A 23434-nucleotide genomic window follows, 5' to 3' on the forward strand; every position below is an offset into this window, starting at 1 on the left:
GCATCTTAAAGGAAAGGTCTGTAAGGTGTAATGGTGGACGTGTGCAGAATAAGAGAGATCAGATGTGTGTGTCCACCCATATAATGAGCCTGTCAAAACCATTGACACTTGTAAACAAGAGCTTTTGAATGTGTTTGTGAGTGGGTGAGAGTTTGTATGTGTTTTCTATGCTGTAGAAGGGCACTGAGTCAATAATGGAAATCGGAGAAAGAACAATCAGAAGTCTAATTTTTTCTTCTGCTTTATCTGTAATCCCTCTGGGTAAATGACACATTTTTAAAACTGATAATTATTCTAATTTGGTTGATGCATTGAAGACAAAGTTTCAAGACCATTAGCAACCAATTTTCAGCTTGTTCTGCATTAATTACTTTTTTAAACTTAAATTAAACTCACATTTTAAACACGTTTTACAAAGCATTTCAAAGCAAATTTCAAGTGTACATTGCTACCACATCAGTGAACATCAATTTACTCTAAAGACCAGTTCCCTGTCTGTCACTCACTCGACGCTGTGTCGATGCAGTGACACTAGGGGTTCGATCTTGAGAGCCCCAATCACCTTTGCCCTTAACGGGACTAGGGAGATGCCTTATCTAACTCGCCGGAAGGTCACGACATGGTTGAGCGCTTGCTACGAGGCATGCAGCAGCTTACCCGTGTCCACTCTTCCTTGCATTGTGACATGGTTCAGCGCCTGCAGCGTTTCCTATAGGAACCCGTAGTGTCACTACGTCGACAACGTCGAGTGAGTGACAGACAGGGAACGTCTTGGTTACTGATATAACCTCTGTTCCCTGATGGAGGGAACGAGACGTTGTGTCCCTCCTGCCGCAGCGCTGAACCGGCCACTGACATGGCCGGGACTCTCTATAGGCTCCTCAGCATAAATCTGAATGAGTGATGCATGCCATCTCCTTTTATACCCGTATGTCCGGGGCGGAGAGTGGCATGCAAATTTTGCTCTCAAGATCGAACCCCTAGTGTCACTACATCGACACAACGTCTCATTCTCTCCATCAGGGAACAGAGGTTACATCAGTAACCAAGACATTTCCGCTGACACCTATTGTTTTTTAAAACTGGGCAAATGATATTTTCTATGCTCTAACCTTTTGAAACCTTTTTTGCATTTTAGATTTTAATTAAAACATTATTTAGTATGTTTATTAAGCTGTTTCAGAGCTTTCAGGTTTTACTATACATTTGGGGCTCTATTTTCATGAGTTCGCAAAGTGAAGTGCCATGCACTACGACCCTGTGCAATGTCTTTCCACATTTTTGCAAGAACGCTAATTCTAAGCACAATTTTCGTGGCAAGAAGTTGTAGACAGTTAAATGTTTGGATTTGGTATGATTGTTTTGAACACTTTGTTATTTTGATTATGTTTTCATTTAGTTTCAGAACCCTTCTATCAAGAGAGCCTACAAGCTTAACATAAAACATCATAACGCGGCAGTCCCATAGACATTCAACGGGTGGAACTGTTGTACTCTCTACTATGATAGAGTAGGTTGTTATCTCAGTAAATAAAAGAATCTCTGACAGCACTTCCCTGTCAGTGATAAAATAATGGAGAAAGCAGCTCTTAAGGCTATTTGATGTACAAAACAAGCTCAAATGGGTTTTGTGATATAAATCAAGTATTTTTCAGACTATGTAAGGCACATGGTGAGTTCAGAGTGGCACTCGACGCTCTGATGCGAATCATGAATGCAGCTTCACGACTGCTGTAGGAAAGCGGATAGCCACAGTCTACTGGCAGATTAATATTGTGGTGGATGAGAGTTTAAGAGATTTAATGCCCATTACAATGAAAATGCAACCTATGTGGAGACTAGTTCTTTCAGTTTGTCAAACTGCCACTTAGGGTGTGTTCACACTTGTAGTTTGGTTCTCTTGGTCCTCTTTGTCCAGACCATAAAAGAAAATGATACATTTAGTCTTGGTTCACTTAGCGTTTACACTGGCATTTTAAACACCAAACCTAAAGATATAAAACAAAAGGCATCAGGAAAATTCACAACCTGATTGGACAACTTTTATGACGTATTTTTGCAACAGAACTTGCCGAACATCCAAAACAATGCTGGCTGCTGGGTGAAATGTGCTCGTTAGATTTATATATGTATATATGGTGGTATTTTTACCAGCTGAGAACAAACGAAGAGCTAATAAAATGTGTAAAGGAGTCAAAACAGCGCCAGGAATTCCTCCATTGCACACACAAACGAAGATTGCTGCAAGGACGGCTGACGGTGGTTCTGATGCCTGTACCGATCTGTAATGGGCAACATAGCTCCTATGATGAGAAGAACCAGGTATGCTTGAGTTCAGTATTAGGAAAATTGCTTCCTGTTTTTGGTCCGTTTAGACGTCTTTGGTCCATGTTGCGTTCATATATCAATTGAACAGCACCAGAGTTCGTTTGGAAGCGGACCGAGACCCACTATTCAGGCGGTCTCGGTCCGCTTGTTTGATGTGCACCAAGGTTCGGATGGCAGCGTTCACACTTGTTCAAATGAACCGCACTAACAGAGCAATCACACCAGAGTTAATTTTAATCTAACCAAACCTGCCAAGTTCACACATCCTTAGACTTTGGGAAACGTTTAATGTTACTTCAATTGGCGATATTTTAAAGCATTTCTGTTTATATTCAGTTTGAGTTGAGTTTATTTCATTTATACAGGGGAAAAAAACAGCATTTAAAAGCAAAACAAAAATAAAAAATAATAATTTTGACAAAAAAAAAAAAACTAATTTTTCATGGCCCAATTCAGAAGTTCTGGTTTTAAAATGGTGTAAGGCTTTGTTTGGAAAATGTTAATAAAGCATTATATTGCTACATATTGTTTTATTTTCTTTCCTAAGATGGAAATAAATGCATTTTGACAAGAAAAGAAGTATATATAGTGTCACATTTCAGCACTTTAAAAATTTGCGAATAATTGCGATTAACTGAAAAAAAGTGATTAATCATGATTAAAAAAAAATTAATCGACTGACAGCACTAAAAATTAGCATATCACTGTCATAGAAATATGCCTGACATTCAACAGGGATGCAATTAATGCACATGCAAAAGAACATAAGTCCATATTTCTGTTCTTCTAATTCAGTGCATACAGTCCATTTACACTACCAACTTCTTATGAATGTGCTGTCTTTGTTTATATCACTGGTGCCTGACAGGGAATGAACTATATAATAGGATGCAGATGTGCCGGAGAAGAACCGTAGAATTCAATTGCACTTGACCCAGCATGTTAGCTTGTTGCATGAAATTTCATCAAACCCACTTGCGCCTAGACTTAGCACATGCTTGCACAAAAATACCAAAACTTCGTGGCCATTCCCATTGACTTTGTGTGTATGACTTATGGCATAGATCTGCGCTTAGCGCTAGCGCTCTTAAAATAGGGCAGATAAATAATGCATTTGAAATTTTTAATTGATCCTGTACATTGTAGAATGTCTGGTCAGGTTTATTAAGCAGCAGATGGACTTTGTTTTATATTACAATTGGGGAGAGAAAGATATAGAGAGGGGAACAGGCTTTTGTCAGTGCAGGACGTCAGCTGTCAGTCATCTTAAAGGTTTTGTTCTCTCTCACGTCATTCTCACCCTGTGGCTGCCCCGGAGGCTCCAGGAGATCAACCCAGGTTACACTGAACTTAGGCAAGCAACTGCTGTTAATGTTGGATTTACACACACACACACACACACACACACACACACACAAACACACACACAATCGTGCCTCGTGGTATCTTGCTTTTTTCCATGGATTTAAGGCAGGAAAGCAGCGAAGGTCAAAGCAGCTTTGACCATCACTGTCTAACAATAGTACCAGTGGAGACAGAGACAGAATTGGGCCACCACTTTCTCTCTGCCCATCACCTTACGCCATGTCTTAACCAGGCGCAATGTGATAAAACGACAAGCCATAAATGCTCATTCAGGTAAATCAGAGTTTTAGTCCAAACAAGCCTGTCACCTTACTCAACCAGCATCAGGAAATTTTTTCAATTGCTTTGTTTCTACCGTATTTCTGTGGAAATAAGCAAGGGGATCCGACCACCATGATATCTCATTGGTTCAACATAACTGTTAAACCTGCTCTACATACTGTAACTGTATTTTAAACATAAAATACTCTCTGATTGGCTGCTATTATGATGCGCTCCATAGTATTTTTTCCCTTTTAATGTGAACAGACAAATCGCTTGTCACTGGAAACTTCTCATGAAAAGAAAACAGTCACACTTTATATTAGGTGGCCTTAACTACCATGTACTAACATTAAATACATATAAGACTATGTATTTACTGTGTAATTACATGTTGTTCTGCAAAATTCCCACATTTGCTGCTACTGAGGTTGAGGTATGGGTAGGTTTAGGAGTAAGGGTAGGGTTAGGGTTAGGATTAGGGGTTAGAGTTAGATTTTGGGGTTAGAACTGGGTTAGGGGTAAAGTTAGGGTTAGGGTTGGGGGGGGGGGATTGACAAAATTGACAAAAGGCTAAATTAATCTTTCATGCATCATTCACACACCAAAAGACTTCATATCATGTCACCTCATATAATAATATTAGCCTCTTCGCACCCTGGTGTTTACAGTAATTGATCCAAAACCCTTACAGTGCAGTGATCTGTGAAATGCACCCTGTGGTCTTTATGTTATGATCGTGCCATTTTGCCGCAAATGACAAACTGCACCCAAAATGTCAGTTGCTGCACACTCAAAATTCTCTTTTAATTAAAGTCAGCAGCAGTGAAGGATTACAGCAGCTGAGGGCACTGTTTTTGTGTCTGTTTTCTCTGTTGTTCTTCAGTACAGAACCTTTTTGAAATTGAACCTTTTCCAGTATATGGCTCAGGAAGTGAAAATATTTTTTTTCCTCACTTGAGGAGAGCTCTGTTTGCTCGTGTTGTGTCAATTCTTGAAGTGTTACTTGACATTTAATGTGTCACTTGCATTGTGCCTTTTAAAATCCCCCGAGAATAAAAATGAAATATTAAACCTGTATTATTAAAGTTTTGAGTTTATTCCGTTCATTAAATATAAATAAAAAAATAAGACCAGAGTCATGATTTCACTCATTTGCATTTTCCTTAATAGCTGTGTCTAATTAAATTACATTTCATGGCCTTACATTTAGCCTAAGGAATTAACAATCTTTATTAAAAGTAACTAAAATTTGAGCTGTATTCTCGTTGAGTAGTCAGTATGGCTAAGTTGCTCTCTATCAATTCGAACCATTTGTAACAATGCTCCCTGGTTTTTATGGTGCATTTTGGGAAATTTTTTGGGAGTGACCGTTTCAGTCCACTGGAACAATTTTGTGACTGAGACATTCCTAGAAATTGCTGACTCCCTGATTAGTGCCCTGACTACTGAACTAGGGAGCTGATTGAGATGCACATGTAGACACCACAAACAAACACACATAACAGCATTTCTGTGTTTATGGTTTTTTAGTGCCAGCACTAAAAGCAGAACAAAATGTTGGTCGTGTTCGCAATGACATACTACCATACTACTCTTAATATTTCTGCCATACATAGATATGACAGAAGCAGTAAGAGTAGTAGGCTATGGGTAGTATTCCATTCTGAAAACAGCCTCTATCAATTCGAACCATTTGTAACACTGATGAGGGACCTCTGCGCAGCTTGTTGGAGTTCTCCTGTTGAATGTCTGCCGGCGTGCTGCTCAAAGTTGAAATAATTTAAACTTTGTACCTGTTGCCTCTGACTTTTCGAAGCATCAGCTAGTGATTACCAGATAATTTGAATAAGGTATCATTATGTTGGCAGTGCCAGCACTAAAAGCAGAACAAAATGTTGGTTGTGTTCGCAATGACATACTACCATACTACTCTTAATATTTCTGCCATACATAGATATGACAGAAGCAGTAAGAGTAGTAGGCTATGGGTAGTATTCCATTCTGAAAACAGCCACTGTATGCAGTGCTTTTCACATGGATTTCAAAGCGGCTCTTGATGCCCTGACACAAATCATGTGAATTCTATATCCAAAGTGTTTAGCCACAGTCTGCCGGCTGATTAATATTGTGGAGGATGAGGGTTTAAGAGGTTTATTGCGCATTGCAATGAATACGCAACCTATGGGGACAAGTTCTTTCAATTAGTCAACCTCCGACATAGATTTTGGGAAATGTTAATGTTAGTTGAATTGGTGCTATTTTAGTGCATTTCAATCTTTATAATGTAAAAGGCTTTGTTTGGGAAATGTTAATATAGGTTTGTTGTTACATGTTGTTTTAATAAATGCATTTTGACAGGAAAAGAAGTCTATATAGAGTCCAATTTTAGCACTTTTAAAATCTGTGATTAATCACTATTAACTATGAAAATTAATGTGATTAATTGCTATAAAATATTGACTGACAGCACTACAAAAATACTACTATTTTACAATACAAAATAGGTTAAAAAATAATCACTTTTTGTTTCAACAATGCTACAAAATGTACAATTTATAAGCTATAATCCATAAATTTTGTAGTGCACTGGAATACTTTTACACCGCCATTGAAAAGTTTGGGGTCACTTAACTGAAATGTTTCTCATGATCTTAAAAACCTTTTGATCTGAAGGGGTATGCTTAAATGTTTAAAATCAGTTTTGTAGACAAACATATAATTGTGCCAACATATTCATTTATTTCATTACAAAAATAGAATTTTGTTTAAAAAAAAAAAAAAGGGTTTTGAAATGGATGACATGGAATAAATAATAAAGAAGAGCAGCCAGTAAGTGCCCAGCATATATGGAAACTCCTTCAATACTGTTTAAAAAGCATCCCAGGGTGATACCTCAAGAAGTTGGTTGAGAAAATGCAAAGAGTACATTTCAGCAAATTCTAGGCAAAGGGTGGCTACTTTGAAGATGCTAAAATATAACAGTTTTGATTAGAATTTTTTTTTTTTTAAAGTCACAACATAATTCCCAAAGTTCCATTTCTGTTATTCTGTAGTTTTGATGACTTTAGTATTATTCTAAAATGTGAAAAATAATAATAAATAATGAATAAGTGACCCTAAACTTTTGACCAGTAGTGAACATTTCATTTTATTTATATTGAATTATATTGGTTTGATCAGTCCTAGCCACTGATGGAAAGAGTGAGTGAATCTTATGATAATGGCCTCTTTAGGTGTGGATTTGAACTGCAAGTTTACTGCAATTAGCTGATCAAAACATAGCACAAGACATTCTGATTTAGTGAGGTCTCTGTGACTGAGTTACACAATGACTTCTACAATCAGAAAGATTAAAGATGAAAGAAATTCATCACCATTGCTTCTCTCTCTGGGAGCTGGAGTCTTACAAAGCTGCACTGCTGAGTGCTCAAACAAGTAACAAAGAACACTTGGGTGACAGCTAGGAAACACAAGGCATCTCTATATACAATGCATCTGTATATAATTGTGTGGGTGGTTTTTCTCTCTTAGATCCTGGACACAAGCAGTCATTAAGAAAACAATTTGTCTGTCAATCTCTCAATAAGACAGTCAATGCATCTGTCCCAAAAAGCAAGAAACAGCTGTGTGTGCATTCATCTGCCAGCATAGTGTCACCTAAAGTAAACAGACAACTGCAAAAGCTCTTAGTGCAATTGATTTGTTTAATCCTTTACTGACTACAAGAGAAGTGGCCATGGACTTTACCTATACCATTCACACATACCTGTACACTGTGCAGAGACATAAAAGGTACATAAAGTATCTTTTTTTTTTTTTTAAATGATGAGTGAAAGGAGGTCAAACTAAATATTTTTTTGTTGTTTTATATTCTATCTATTTTATATGAGGTTTGCTAAATTTGTGTTTAAATGTGATAATACATAACGTTTAAACAAATTAAAACCCTTATTTGCGTGATTTAGTTTTTTTCTAGCAAAAAACATCACAAATAACAATAATAATAAAAAAAATGTATAACATTAAATAACAAACATACTGCACATTACATAATTAATGACAGGGTTGAAAGTAACAGGGTTGCAAATTTAGCCTAAATTAAGCTATTGCTATTTAATAACTACCTAGTTTGGGACCAACCTACATAGGGTTTTTAATGTTATAATTTTTGTTTATTTAACTGTGATGTCTAAGTCAGAAAGGATAACAGGGTTGAAAGGGCTGCAAATTTAGCCCTAAATTAAGCTATTACTCAGTAGGGACTAGCTAGCTTGGGACCAAATGTTAGCTCATAGTTACTGTTAAACTAACATTTCCCATTAATTGAATAAAATTATTTGTTTGACCATTATTTCTTACAGCAACTTGGGTAACAGGGTTGAATGGTTGAGCTTGTCAAAGCAGTCAATACAACAATATTTGTACAAATTTAGATAATGGAATGAGATTTACTTGTCTTCTCGCCATGGTGAGGAAGAATGATCTTACTTATTGGTCCATTTTTTATTATAGGAGGAAATTCATGCAGTAACAAGGTTGACGTCAAAATGTGGGAAACTGCGAATTATGATGTTTTTTTTTGGTAAATAAAACGGGTTAATAATTTACTACAATTAAATGAATATCAATTCAAAGGATTATGTCAAAATTATGACATAATTTTTACACGTTCAACTGATGGATACTGTCTAAAAAGTCAAGACTTCTGAGGTGGGACTGGCCAAAATACATCTGATGTGTTTAAAACTGCTAGGTTATATTTATGTTAGCTAGCTAGCTATATAGCTAGTTTATCTAACATATTTAATAGCTCTCACAACAAAAGACATGATTTGTACCTCTAATGCTTAACAAAAAAAGTAATAGGTCATCAAAGTATATCATATTTGTGCCAGATTAAAAAATACGCAAAGGTATAACCTGCTTGAGATTACAATCTGATAAACTTAAACCATCTTTCCGGATTTCCACAACACATTGCGATTAGGCGATCAGTGTTTAATCTGTGATTGGCAGCAAAGCTGATTGCATCACTAGGGCAGGAACCCTAATCTTCATGGCACTCAGAACAGATGTCTGGTTTTAACCACAATGGCAATAATCATCACCACTAGCGACTCATGCTATAAAAGCAGAGAGAGAGTAGAAATTTAGATGGGTACAAAAGAAAAATAAATAAATGCAGCAAGGAAAAGATAGCTTTAGAGGTGCAGCTTAATGTATCTCTGACACCATCACATTTGTGGGGTAGTGTGAGTATGAAACCAGCAGGGATGTGAACATGCCGTTTCAGCACGGAAATGAAGCTGGATCTTAAATGGAGCTATTTTGTTCTTGGCAGCCTCCTTGTTCCCATTCTCTTTCTGCTTTTGAGTGTTCCTTATTTTTTTTACTAATGTTCTCTGTCGTCTATTCTTACCGTTTATTGCCCTCTCTCACTCTGTCCTCCTCCACCATCTCTCCTTTCTTTTGCGAACACAAATTTGGATTATTATGATGTGATCAATTGGGAAACATTTTATATTAATCGGAAGATTTGTAGACTGCCGTTGGCTATCATTATTGCACAGAGTAAGAGAGAGAGAGCATGAGAGAGAGAGAGATGTAGTCTACTATAGCAATCTGATTCCACAAGTATAGGGTATAAGTAGATGGTTATTTCCAGAGGTCTGATCTTGTAAAATCTTTTTCAGATAAAACTAATAAAATAAGTGACTGGTCTGTCATTTCCACCCTGCTGTCCTTTATTTTCTCTTTATTTCTATATATCTCTTTTTTTTTCCTAAAATGTCTAGAACTATAACCTCTCAAATCGTATTACATATATTCTACACTTGGGAACATGTTATTCAAATAGAGCCTTAATCTATCTAGCCACATCAACAAACCTGTAGAATCACATTCGCCCTGAGCAATTATTTAAAAACACGCATTTCAAAATATATGGCCAGGTTATTAAATATGGATGAGCAAAGGAAAAGTCAGACACTGAAAACCATTTTTCTAGAAAGAGAAAAACAACCTACATTTCAAGTGCAGGATCCGCTACAGTGTCCACAAATTGAGTTTCAATCTGAAACTTTTACATTTCAGGTCTTAGTGCTTTTTTAATATTTCAGAGACGAGTTGTGGGTACTTTTGATAAAAGCACCATTTGATAATGCCGGATCACGTAGCACTCTAATAGATCTGCTCCTATAAATGATTTATAGAGTGCTCATTTTTAGTCCTCTCCTTTTAGCGGATAAAATAATAATAGTGGAATACATTATCTCCGGGCAGAGCTTGGGTCATGAACGGAATACGGAATATCACCACCACAGGTGATAATGTGTGTGAGTGTCTGTGTTTATGCCCTCATAGAAGTGTACTTGCATGTGTGTGTGTGATAACACAGCTTGCGGAAGAGTAAGAAAGGAAAAGAGAGAAGAAACAGAATGAGTCTGCAATTCATGAACATATCAAAAGAAAAGATAGGAAACATTTTTCATGAGTGCACCTCTATTCTATCTTGTTCTGATTCTCTCATCTGTCAAAGCTTTTGGTGTATGGGTGTGTGTGTGACCATGTAATGTTATGCTTGGTTTTACCTAAAGAAAAATCAGTGTAGCAGAAACGTATCTCTTTCTTTCTCTCTCTCTCTCGCTCTCTCTCTCTCTCTCTCTCTCTCTCTCTCTCTCTCTCTCTCTCTAATCAGTCTAGCAGAAACATTGAATTTTTACCTGTTTCTTTCTTTCTTTCTTTCTTTTTTCTTTCATACAATTAGCATTATTGCTGAGGAAAAGTGTAATTCTTATTTATCGGAGCCCAGCATGTCTGATAGAAGTAAGTATTCTTTCTTCCCTCTGTCATGCTCCCTGCCGAACTGAAAACAAGAGGCAAAAAAAGACGAGGGCAGGTAATACCCACTGATGAAACCACAGAATGAGAGGATTGAGGACTGAGAGAATTTTCTCTGATATTCAGGCAAAGCTGTATGCCAACACAGAGGCTCAAAGAGGTTCAGTCTATAAATTATTTTTATTTTCATTTGTTATAGCAGTGACACACTTCACTGTATGCTTATGTCGTCAGGCTGGTTTGTGACTTAAATAATATGATAATGATAATTGATGTCCCAAACTGGATGTGAGCAGGGGGTAGGTTGAATTCCCCAAACTGCCACTGTAGAGGGAATTTGAGAGTGAGCTTGGGGGAGGGTACTGTAGATGCTGTGGATCTTCAGTCTGTAAAGGGAAGGCAAGTGTGTGTTTAGGAGAGTTGCTTTAGCTCACAGCGGTTAGTTTTCTCAGGACCTCTCCTTTGGGATGTGTGCTGAAAAATGACGCCTTTATTTTTACTATATTTTATTTATTTTTTGAGCTGAGGATTGCACAACTGGAATGATGGCACTAGAACAAAAGCGAAAGATTAAACCAGCAATTACACCCCTAACCCACATACACAAGCCATTATTTTTAAGTGCACATTTAACTAATTGAAATCTAATCTTTATTTAGAGTTTAACGAAAGCCAGGATAGTCAATAAAATAAGAGTGAGAATAAAATTTTTAGTTTTTATAAAAATCTTAGTTCTTAGATTGTAGATAGACTAATTTAATTAGGGTTGGGAAATGAGAACTGGTTTGTATTCGTACACAGTTCCATGAAAAAGTAAAACTGTATGATTTTCATGGTTCTTGAATGTGTATTTTTCTGATGATGCAGATGGAACACTATACTAAAAGACTCTGACAGTGTTTCCTGCTGCACTATTTAGTGGGCGTGCTGCCCTGCAATTGAATCTTTAGCCCGAAAAACACTGCACTACCAGTGTAGACCAATTCCCAAATGAATGACTCTTATAGACCGGTTCTTTTGAATCTATAGCACGAAACACACCACACCACTGTGTTGGGTGTAATCCAATTACAATGTAATTATTTACTGTAATCTAATTGCTTTTTTATAAAACAAAAATTACAAAAAGTAGTGTAATGCATTATGTAACAAATTAGGTTCTTAATGTAGAATGCAGGAAGAGGGAACCGGGTAAACAATCCACGTCAGTCATTTAATAATTACGTTTCAGTGTCTAATAAAAGCTTGCTTTTCAGCATCACATTCAATACATGCGCTGTTTTTCAGCAGACACGTTCAACATAAAGACACACACACAGACAGCTTCGTGCATCTCTCTCTCTTTCTTGAACTGTGGCTCCGGCTCCACCTTATCCCTCTCTCGGCTGATTACGATCATTCTCCCCCAGCCATCCCTCATCGCTCGGCCATACACCCATCACTCAGGCATCTTCATCCAAATCCCCAGATTTCGGCACCAATGTAACGGGGTTCAAGGAATGCATGGGAAGGAGGAAGCTGGGACCGGCTTGACAACACACCTAGACATTTATTTACACACACACTTTTCAGTGTTACAAACATTGTCAGCATTTCAGCCGAATACATATAAACACACACACACAGGTCCATGCGTCTCTCTCTCCCCATCTGCCGCTGTCTCCTCTCCTTAAATACTCCCCCCGCCCCTCACTGGAATGCGAGGCCAGTGTGGCACACAGGTGGAACTCGTTCACCACTTATCTTCCTGGCCTTGCTCTGCCCAGACGCCGCTCAGCCCGCCCTGCTTGTCACATACCACCATCGCCACACTCAGGCAGGGAAATTCTCCGGCCTGTGACCTACTCCCCCCCACCCCCCCCATTTCTAGGGAGGGAGCATTGGCTAATATATTTCTTATATATTATTTATGTAGAATACAAAAATCATGGCCACGTAATGAGTCATTGTGAAGGAGAAATATGAGGTGCTGAGTGTTTGACTTTGTGTAACAATGATCAAAGAAATATAGACATTATTTTAAATTTGTTGACTGGAAAAGTTTTTAGAAAGTAACTTAAAAGTAAAGTAAGTAGTAATGTGATTACATTTTAAATGAAGTAATCTGATTCCAATTTTAGAGTAATAATTAATAATTTGTAATGGATTACTACTTTTAAATAACTTAAGTAACCCAACACTGCCACTTTATAATGCTGTTCCCAAACAAAACTCTTATGATCCTGTTCTTTTTAGCAAATCAATATCACTTCAGTCAGAATATTTATACCATGATCAATGGAAACATGTAAGTGTTTCACACTACAACCCCCCCAATGTTCAATACAAATCTACTCCCTTGAACATGAACAGTTTCATAAAGGCTTCCAAAATTCAATCAGATGTCGATATATGTTACCTCTTCTTCTTAGAAAGCACCACCCTCAGAGTTTCAGGCTTGTTTCCACTAACTTTAAGACCTACATCTGTTTCAGTCTCTTCTTGTCTCTTGTTATTCTCTGTGTTGAAGATCAAGTGCATCTTTGCCTCTTTGGCTCATTTCATTTTTACATTTCATTAGTCTCCCTTCAATTTCCACACACTACAGCACACCCATACACAAACTATCACAGTGGGTGCCTTCTTCCCAGTTGCAACAGTCTCTTGAGCAACAAAAAGTGGGACGGTTATGAAGAACTAATAGTCTGACTGCATCCTCTTTCGCCTCAAGCCATTTCCTCCCTATCACTGCACCAACACATTTCTGCTCATATAATATTACTGATTTCTCTTCCATAAAAAGTAATATATGCAGATGCACACTCAATGACTATATAATCACAGTTCGAATCATGTAATGGGCCTATATTGTGTACAGCTTTAGCAGTAAAGCTCTAATTCACCAGTAATGGGGCAAAGAGAAACCACAGCCATCTGTGCTAACTAAAACATCTAAAGATACACAAAGTCTATGGAGGATCAAGGAAATGTAGAAATTTAAAACACTCTGTTTTCAATTGTTCTTCTCTCTCTTTCTCTTGCTTTCTTTCTCTCACACATTTCTGCAGTTCTGGAAGCCATTCAGTGTCAGGTTCTCTGGCTGATCTCTTTGGTGAGTCTGTTCTGCATTTGTGTGTTCCCATTTTCCCTTTGTGTTTCTATGTTTTCATTCGCCATGTGCTGGCAGCCAGTGTGGGGTTTCTCGGCAGGGGTTGCAGCCCTGCTAGCCCATTGTCTGATTTGCATCACCTCTGTCTTGTTTTGTTTTTTATTACACTCCCTCCCTATTTAACTCCCTTGTGTGTGTTGTCTTGTGCCAGATTGTCTTGTGCTTTCAGCCAGGCTGTTGTGCCTCATTCTGTCGGTAGGTCGGTCAGTTTGTTTGTTGTGCTTTCTTCTGACTTGTCTGTTTGTCTCCTGCCATCCCAGACATCTCTACTCTACTCGGTCATCAGTCTCACCATTTCCCTTCTGGCCCCTCTCTGCTCTCCGCTGGTTACTGTTCCTGTGGATTACGACTTAACTCTCTGTCTGCTCTGGTTTCATCTGTTCCCATCTACCCTGTGCTCTACTCCACTGGCTGCTGTACTCTCCAGTCAGTCGATGGGTTCTCCTGGTGGCTTCCTGGAACCTTCTCCCAGCATTCTCTTCAGTAGCACACCCCTCAGCCCCATCCACTCCACTTCCCAGGACTTCCTACAGCCACACTCACCCTCCTCATCTCCCTGGTTTCCCTTGCTGGTTTTGTTGTGGTCTGCCACCTTATCTTCCAAGTTGTTTGCTTTAGCTGAGAACCCAATAAACTCTGTTTGTTTGATCTGCATTGGTTTAAGTCCACCTCATTCCTCCCCTCACATTACAATCTGGACAACATGGACCCAGGAGATGAGGTGAGCCTGGGAGCTGCTGTGACCCAACAGGGGATTCTTCTTGGCCGCCACAAAGAACTCATCATTTCGTCTCGCCAAACCATGGAGGAGATGGCTGCAGAGCCTTCTAGTGGAACCATCGACTGCAGCCACCGCTGCAGCCGCAGTGCCCCCCACACCTCGCACCACTCCTTCGGTCTCGGAGCCCCACCTGAACCCCCCCAGCACCCTATGATGGTGAGCCTAAATCATGCCGGTCTTTCTTATCACAATGCTTTCTTGTCTTTGCTCTACAGTCCTCTGCCTTCCCTTCAGAAGACGCCAAGGTCGCTTATGTCATTATTGTCCTCACTGGACGGGCCCGGGAGTGAGGAACATCAGTTTTGGAAGCATCCCTGCTGCTCTTCCTTTGATGTGTTCTCTGCTTAAATGAAGAAGATCTTCGATCACTCCTCACAGGGTAGAGAGGAAGGCCACCAGCTTGCTAATATTCACCAAGAAGATAGGTCAGTCTTGGATTATGCTATTGAATTCCAGACCCTGGTGGCTGCTTGTGACTGGAATGAGGGGGCACTCTCGAGCCATTTTCTGCATGGGCTCTCTGATTGGATCCAGGATGAGATCTATGTGTTGGATCTGCCTTCCAGGCTGGATGACCTGATTGATTTTGGCCATTCGAGTGGATAACAGTTCGCCCTTCGCCATCACCATTGCTTTGCACATCACTCTGAGGAAGGGGATATCGTGGCCTGCTGCTGGTACTGTCTCTCTGGACCACCACCATGATGCAGAGCCCATGCAGATAGGTTGGACCAGTCTTAGTCTGGAGGAGAGACATTGCGACTAGTGCGGGGGTTATGTCTGTATTGCGGCAAGCCTGGACATCGTACCCACTCCTGTCCTTTAAAAGCGGTGGCTCACCAGTAAGGTGTGTACTGGTGAGTGTGACCACAGTGGAAAATGCCCCTGCACAGTACACTCTCCTCCCGGCTACACTGTGGTGGGGAAAGACTACTCACCAGTGCTCTGTATTTGAGGATTCTGGGGCTGAGGGGAACTTAATGGACTCTGCCTTGGCCCTTCGGTGGGGTGTACCTGTTTCCAGCTTGGAGGTTCCTTTTGGCTACCAGGGACATCAGTGGCAAGCCTTTGGAGAGGGTGTCTAAATCCACAGCCACGGTGAGTCTGTTGATCTCAGGTAATCACGAGGAGGAGATTGTGTTTTACTTAATCAGGTCCCTATAAACTCCCCTTGTGCTGGGTCACCCCTGGTTGGTAAAACACAATCCAGATATTAATTGGGCAAACGGCTCCATCCTCTTTTGGAGTGCCTTTTGTTTTAAGGAGTGTTTGGGATCAGCTCTGTCTCCTGTCTCTGTTTCTTCTTCTGTTTTTCAGGACGAGCCAATTGATCTGTCTGGTGTTCCTGTTGAGTACCATGACCTCAGTAGGTCCAGGGCTGCATCTCTCCCTCCGCATTGCCCCTATGACTTTGCGATTGATCTCCTGCCTGGTGCTTCTCCACCTTGGGGGTGATTGTACACCTTATCAGCCCCTGAGTGTGAAGCCATGGAGAAGTACATTAACAAGTCTCTGGCAGCTGGCCTCTTCCATCCGTCTTCTTCTCCAGCAGGTGCGGGGTTCTTCTTTGTGGAGAAGAAGGAGAGTTTGCTGAGTCCCTGCATCGATTACCAGGGGCTGAACGACATCACTATTAAGAACAGGTATCCATTACCTCTGATGACTTCAGCCTTCAAATTGTTGCATGGGGCGACCGTCTTTACAAAGTTGGACCTCCACAACACCTACCACTTGGTGCGTATTAGAGAGGGGGATGAGTGGAAGAACAGCCTTCAACACACCCAAGGGGCACTTTGAGTACTGGGTGATGCCTTTTGGGCTTACCAATGCTCCTGGTCAATGATGTGCTGTGTGATTTGGTGAATCGGTTTGTGTTTGAGTTTCTGGATAATATTCTGATATTCTCCCAGTCTCTCCAGGTACACATCCAGCACATCCTCCAGGTCCTGCAGAGTCTGATAGAGAACCAGCTCTTCGTCAAGGCATAGAGGTGTCAGTTTCATGCACAGTCAGTTCCGTTCCTAGGGTTTGTCATTTCCACTGTGTGGATCCGTTGTAGGTAAGGGCCGTTTCTGGTTGACCAACCCCGGACACTCACAAGGCCCTGCAGAGGTTCCTGGGGTTGCTGGTCCTCTGACGGGTCTCACTTCCACCAAGGTTCAGTTTAATTGGTCGCTGTAGGCTCAAGTGGCTTTTGAAATCCCTATTTTCCTCAGCTCTGGTTCTTTATATTCCTGATCTGGCTTTGCCAATTGTGGTGGAGCTGGACGCATCAGAGGTTGGTGTAGGGGCAGTTCTGTCACAAGTTTTCCCCAAGGATGGAAAGAATAACCCTTGTGCCTTTTTCTCCCACCGTTTGTCGCAGGTGGAACAGAACTACGACATCGGGAACAGGGAGTTGTTGGCAGTGAAGATGGCTCTGGAGGAGTGGCATATCTATATGTAAAAGAGATGTCATAACTTAATCGGTTAGCCAAAAATTTTGACAATATTTGAATGTCTAGCTGGATCAAGGAAATTGGACGATAACTCTTACACTCGCTTGGATCTTTCTCTTTTTTAAGAACCAGACTGATCTGGGCTTGTGTCATGGTTGGCAGAAGCTTTCCATTCTTTAATGATTCTGTATAAACTTCTAACAAATGTGGAGCCAGTTCTGTAGCATAAGATCTAAAAAACTACTTGCGTGTAGGCATGGCCTTAATTACCTTGCCAAGCTCCTCCAAAGTTATCTCAGAATCAAGAGAATTTTTTTGCTCAGTCATCAGTTTAGGGAGTTCTAATGGTTCCACAAAATTTCTAATATCCTCATCAGTAGACGAAGATGTGGAACTATAGAGATCAAGATAGAATTCTTTAAAAGCATTATTAATATCAATGGCCGAGGTAAATATTTCACCACCAGCAGATTTCACTGAGGGAATGGTAGAAAAAGACTCTCTATGCTTTATATATCTAGCCAAAAGCTTCCCTGCCTTGTCCCCCAACTCAAAGTATGACTGTCTTGCCCTGAATAACCAAAACTCCACCTTGCGTGACAAAATAGTATTATATCTGTATTTCAATCGGGTCAATTCTCTGAAGCCATCAGACGACATTTGGCGCTTCAGCTCTGCCTCGGCACTTTTAATATTCCCTTCCAACTCCACGAGTTCTCATGCTTTGGATTTTTTGATGAATGAGGCATACTGTATGATCTGACCCCTAAGAACCAGCTTAAGTGCCTCCCAAGCCATGCCCACAGAGGATACTGAGGACCAGTTGGTCTCCATATAAACATTGATTTCAGCCATTAACATTTGTTGAAAATCAGGATTTTACAAATGGGATACATTAAAGCACCAACTAAATGATTCCTTTTTTTTCCAAAAAGTGAACGTTCAATTGTTACCATAAGGAGCTATTTCTACCTGCTCTGACCCTTAAAAAATAACTTTCGTTTTAGAGGCAAAACCTCTAAACTCACCAGGGCATGATCTAAGACTAAGATGTTTCCAATTGAACAATAAACAACAGATGAAATGAGAGACTTGGATATAAAAAATATATATAAATTCTAGAATAAATCTTATGGACTGATGAAAAAATGTATAGTCCCTCCCAGATGGGTTTAAATGTCTCCAAATATCTGTAAGACCAAGAGTTTTACACATAAAATAATAAAAAAATGTCCAGTTCCCTCGGTCAGTTTTCTCTGACATTTCCAGCTTATGGCCTGTTATGCCGAGCAGACTTGGGAAGAGATCGTCTAGGAATTTCACCATATCTCGGCCTTCCTCATGCTCAGGAATTCCAACAATTCGGATGTTGTTTTGCCGATTACGATTCTCAAGGTCTTCCAGTTTTTCCCTAATGCGTTCCAAATCTATCTTGGCCACTAGAGGATTAGCAGCTAATTCCCTCTCTGATGACTCCAGATAATCAATCTGTTTCTCGATGTCCCCGATTCTTGTAACCAATTCAGGGGATTTCGTTTCCATCACAGTAATCGATCGACATATTACAGCAAGATCCTCCAAGTCCGCTATGACCTTCGTCAGCATCACAGACATGCTGGACAGTTGCCATTGAATTTTTCCCGCCGCACCATCCAAACTGAGTCCCTGGTCTGCAGCCCTGTCTGGGGTATCAGCTTGAGCACGTAAGTGTCTTTTAATATCTCCAGAGCCAGAGGATTTTGAATTCTTTTCCATGCTGACTTCATAGAACAGTTATGTAGCAGGGTGTATCGAATCTCACAGGTTTATGACATAAAAATAATTAAAAACTAGCAAAGTGCACAGAGCTCGTCGTTCACACATCCGACCCCCGCATGGCGCCACGTGACTCTCGCACATAGATGTTATTGATCCCAAAGGGGAATTTCAGTAAAGAACACAGCCTCCATAGTCAGCAAGATCTAATCATACGCAGAGAGACCTCAGTGGACACACAAAGTATGAATAGCATCACTGACCCTCATAACATGGCATATCTTCATCATCAAAGTACTAATCTTACTAAGTACTATCACAATACTTTTAATCATTCCTTTTAAGAATTTCAGTAAAGATTACAGTATATTGACATTTGATCCTAGACAGAGGATTATTTATAGATACATGGTTGTTTACAGAGAAGTAATTCATAAAATTGGATTTGATATCAGAAGCACATTTTGTTGCTTTATATATACCCACCATAATCCCAGATTAAAATGTTTATTTATACAGCGGAGACCTTGAAATGTGATTAATTAAATAAAAAATGCCCTTTTTTGTGGTCTGAAATCTGTGTATATAGCTAAATTTTCAGTTTGCGTGGGCACAAGATTGTTAAGTGTTTATGAGATAAGGTTATGGGTTTTTTGTGCTTTATGGAGAGCCTGCCACCCTCTCAAATAATTTTCATCCTGACCCTCCAATCTCCAGCTCAAAACAAGGTTACCATAGCCATAACCACCCTAGACATTGAGGGGAACATGCTCCGCTCATTATTCTAATTAGTTGTCGACCAAAATGGGTTTTGGATGTGGATGATTCTTAGGCCCCTTTTCCACCTGGTATAAGATGTATTTCGGGTGATCTGATCACATGTGGTCAGGTGAGACACATTGCTGTTTACACCTGGTCACTTAAATGCATCTCCTTTGACTGCTTGTGTTGGGATTTTAAGGGGAGGGTCTCTGTTTCATGACGACATACATCAATCACTATGTCAGTGTGTTACTGCATGATATTAAAGCACAGCAAAGTCAGAAAAGACAAAGAAATGAAATAAAATGATGTGCTGTTTCTCCCAGACGTGGTTGAAATTTAATCTAAGCACAAATGCAACATGTCGAGCAGAATTATTCATTATTTTAGTTTATTACCTGTATTAAAGAACTTCAGGTGTTCGTGCTTGTCATTTGTGTTGATATTAGACACACTAAAGAAGACCCACGAAGTTCTCGTGACTGTGTATGTATCCGCTGTTTTAAATTTTCCGATCAGACGGTTATGGCATTTTAAAGCCGCTCGTAAACGGCAAAGTACAAACTCTTTTTTAGCGCATTGGTTGAATGACAGGTGAGGGGTGGTGCTTCAATGCTACCAGGATGTATATAGAACGGATTAGTTTACACCTCAAATGTGATATGGACATATGAGTTTTTGACCACATTTTCATATTTCCGATCCCACACATTTTAGACCCTGTTTAGACCTGTATTTAGGGCTGACCACATCTGATCGGACCACCCAAAATGCATTTTAATACTAGGTGGAAACAGGGCCTTAAATTATTATATATGGATATGGATATTGATATGCAGTTACATCCTTGATGGCCATAAAAAGGAGCAACCAAGACAAGGAGCATGACAGTGGAACAACTGCATGACATTCAATATCTCTCCTTTGTGGAGGCTGTTCATCCTGTGAATGCACAAGTTGTCTTTGAAGTCCAGGTGTGGCGACAAAACAGAGGCTTCACACACGTAATGACCTCCTGACCCTGAACCATGCCCCTTTTTCTCTTCTGATGGTTTTCTGCCTTGTTATTTGTATTTTATTTATAATGAAAACCACTGAGGTATGAAACAAACAATCCCACTGTACCTGTCTTTGGGCAGTATGTATTGCAGCAAGCTTACACAAACATGTGTGTTGAAGTGTGTTTATGTGACTCACCGTCCAGCCACCTCCGTCCGTGCTCATATCACAATAGACCTGAAAGCCGGTGGGGTAATGAGTGGGAAAAACAGAGTAGATGCCATCTTCCCTCTGACCACTAACATATATATCACTGCAGTCTCGTGGACGAGAGCCTGAAAAAGAGAGATAGTGAGCGTTTATTCATTGTCTGTACAACAGTGTCAATATAAACACTGAAAAAAGTGAACGTTCAATTGTTACCATAAGGAGCTATTTCTACCTGCTCTGACCCTTAAAAAATAACTTTCATTGGTATGATAACCTAATGTATTCAGGTTGATATGGTCATATTTTTATTATTAAAATAGTTTTGACTTGACTAGAACCAATTAATTTTCATGTTACCACATGAAGCATGTTTTTAGTTTACCTGACTTTTTTTTTGTTACAGTGTATCTTGCTGAAAGTGTATTTTATTCTATAGTATTTTATTCTATTAAAATAGATCACTAGATCTCTAAATAGCTAGATAGCTAAATATCTCTAGATAGTTAAACTAGGCAGAGGCTGATTTACTGTAATGTCCAAAGGAATAGTGCTATAGAATAGTCAACATGACTTTATGACAGTTTTTCAAGGCAGCTGGTGCATCTTAGTTCACTTGTCTTTGTTCCCACAAGAGCTATCGTTTTCCCAGATTATAGATAACACTCTCCCCTTCACTGGCACATGCTTGCATACAAGTGTCTGCTTCAAACTAGGGTTCATTACAAACCACACCTGTTGCTCCAGCAGACACATCAGGACCTTAAAAGTCAAGCAGTAAAATGCTTTCAGACATATTAAGCTTCCCTAGAGCACAATTTAAGCACAGACATGTTCCCTTCTGCTCCCAGCAACTCAACTAATGAGAATTCAGACTAGTGGTGTACACACTTCAAACACAGTTTTATGTGAAATTGTCTGATATTCTCCGGATCGAGAGTGAGTTACTAAGTCAACAGTGGGAGGATTAGAGCACCTCTGCTCAAGGACTGGAGAGCTTGTGACTCTGAGGTGGCGATGTCAGAGTATGCTTACAGGAGGGCATGTGGTGTTGCTGAGATCGTGGAAGTCGATAAATTGTCCAGGGGTGCAGGTAAGATTGACACACTGGTAAATCAAGATAAAACATTTTTAGAGACTGCTGAGATAGTGAAGAGATGAATAAAGGGAGGAATGGGTGGTTAGGGGTCCCCAGCGAACCGTAATAGGGGGTCTTGCCCACAACTGATGACAACGAGTAAAAACCTTGAGAGGAATCAGACTGAGCTGGAGGAGCCCATCCTCCTCTGACTTTACGATTCATGTACATAAGGCAATATTATTTAGCTACATAGTAGTGTAGTATGTATAAGTATAGGATATGTATGTGTAAGTAAGGCAGTGTTTAAAACTTTAAGGATAACGATTCAATTGTAAGGATAATGATTAGCAGTCTTTGAAGGCCATCCAAAAGTGACTGCAGGGATGCAGTGCTGGATATTTCAAATTTTATCCAATCAGTAATCAGTTGACCATGACATAAATGAGAGCAAAGCAATCTCATGATTCTAGAATAGAGACATGTGGATAAACATTGAAAGAGACATACAGTACAGTGGAGCAAATGGCAATGGACCAAGGTTATAATAGCTTTATTTTTTTTAATTTAGTTTTAATCCCTATTTCATTTTCCATTTGTCACTCCAATTTTATTCATTTATTTATTTATTTTGTTAGTTTTAGTTTTTCAATATTTTCTAATATAATTTTAGTTTCAGTTTTTAAGTTAGTTATATATATATTGTTAGTTTATATATATATATATATATATATATATATATATATATATATATATATATTAAAAAAAAATCATCTGAATAAGAGCAAGTACATTCCTTTTAACAATATCACTTCCATAATGGTTCCTTTAATGATACCTTTAATACATTTGAGAATGAAATATTTAGAAATAAGAAATCCAATTCTTGTTGGATTTAATGTCCTCAACAGCATGCTACCAAATTTTGAGATGATTTTATATTTTAATAGAACAGATTCTTGCAAAAGGTGTGTTTACAAAGACTTTTAAATTAAGATATTTTATGAATTTATACATTTTTATAAAATTCCACATTAACACTTTACAATAAGGTTCCATTTGTTAACATTAGTTAACATCATTAATTAACATGAACTAACAATGAACAATATCATACAAAGTGTTAACATATATAAGCACCTGTATTTCTATTTATTTTGTTATTTATTTATTATTATATTATTATTATTATTATTATTAATTTATTTGCCAAACAATGTAAGGGTGGGGGGAGAACATTTATATCACAAAAACAAAGATAAAAAGTTATAAATAACTGTGTCAATTGGAAAGATGAGAATTTAATAGATAAGTAAAAACAAACAAACAAAACAATGAACAGTACTTTAACAGTTTATTAATCTTGTTTAATGTTAATTTCAACATATAGTAACACATTTTTTAATGCAATACAAGTTGTTAATGTTAACATTAGTAAATGCGCTATGAACTAACATGAACTAACAATA

At 39.1% G+C, this 23434-nt stretch overlaps 1 protein-coding gene across 2 annotated transcripts in view; it reads right to left on the minus strand.

Annotated features, from left to right (window-relative positions):
- The window catches only part of LOC127420951 (fibrinogen C domain-containing protein 1-like), a 182871-nt gene that overhangs the window by 68498 nt on the left and 90939 nt on the right, over positions 1-23434 (minus strand). For both annotated transcript variants that reach the window (XM_051663615.1, XM_051663608.1), the window contains one exon: positions 20879-21015. In XM_051663615.1, coding sequence (XP_051519575.1) covers positions 20879-21015 — 137 coding nt within the window. The remainder of the gene's footprint in view (positions 1-20878; positions 21016-23434) is intronic.

Source organism: Myxocyprinus asiaticus, chromosome 3 (genome assembly GCF_019703515.2).
Source record: "Myxocyprinus asiaticus isolate MX2 ecotype Aquarium Trade chromosome 3, UBuf_Myxa_2, whole genome shotgun sequence".
NCBI lineage: Eukaryota > Metazoa > Chordata > Actinopteri > Cypriniformes > Catostomidae > Myxocyprinus > Myxocyprinus asiaticus.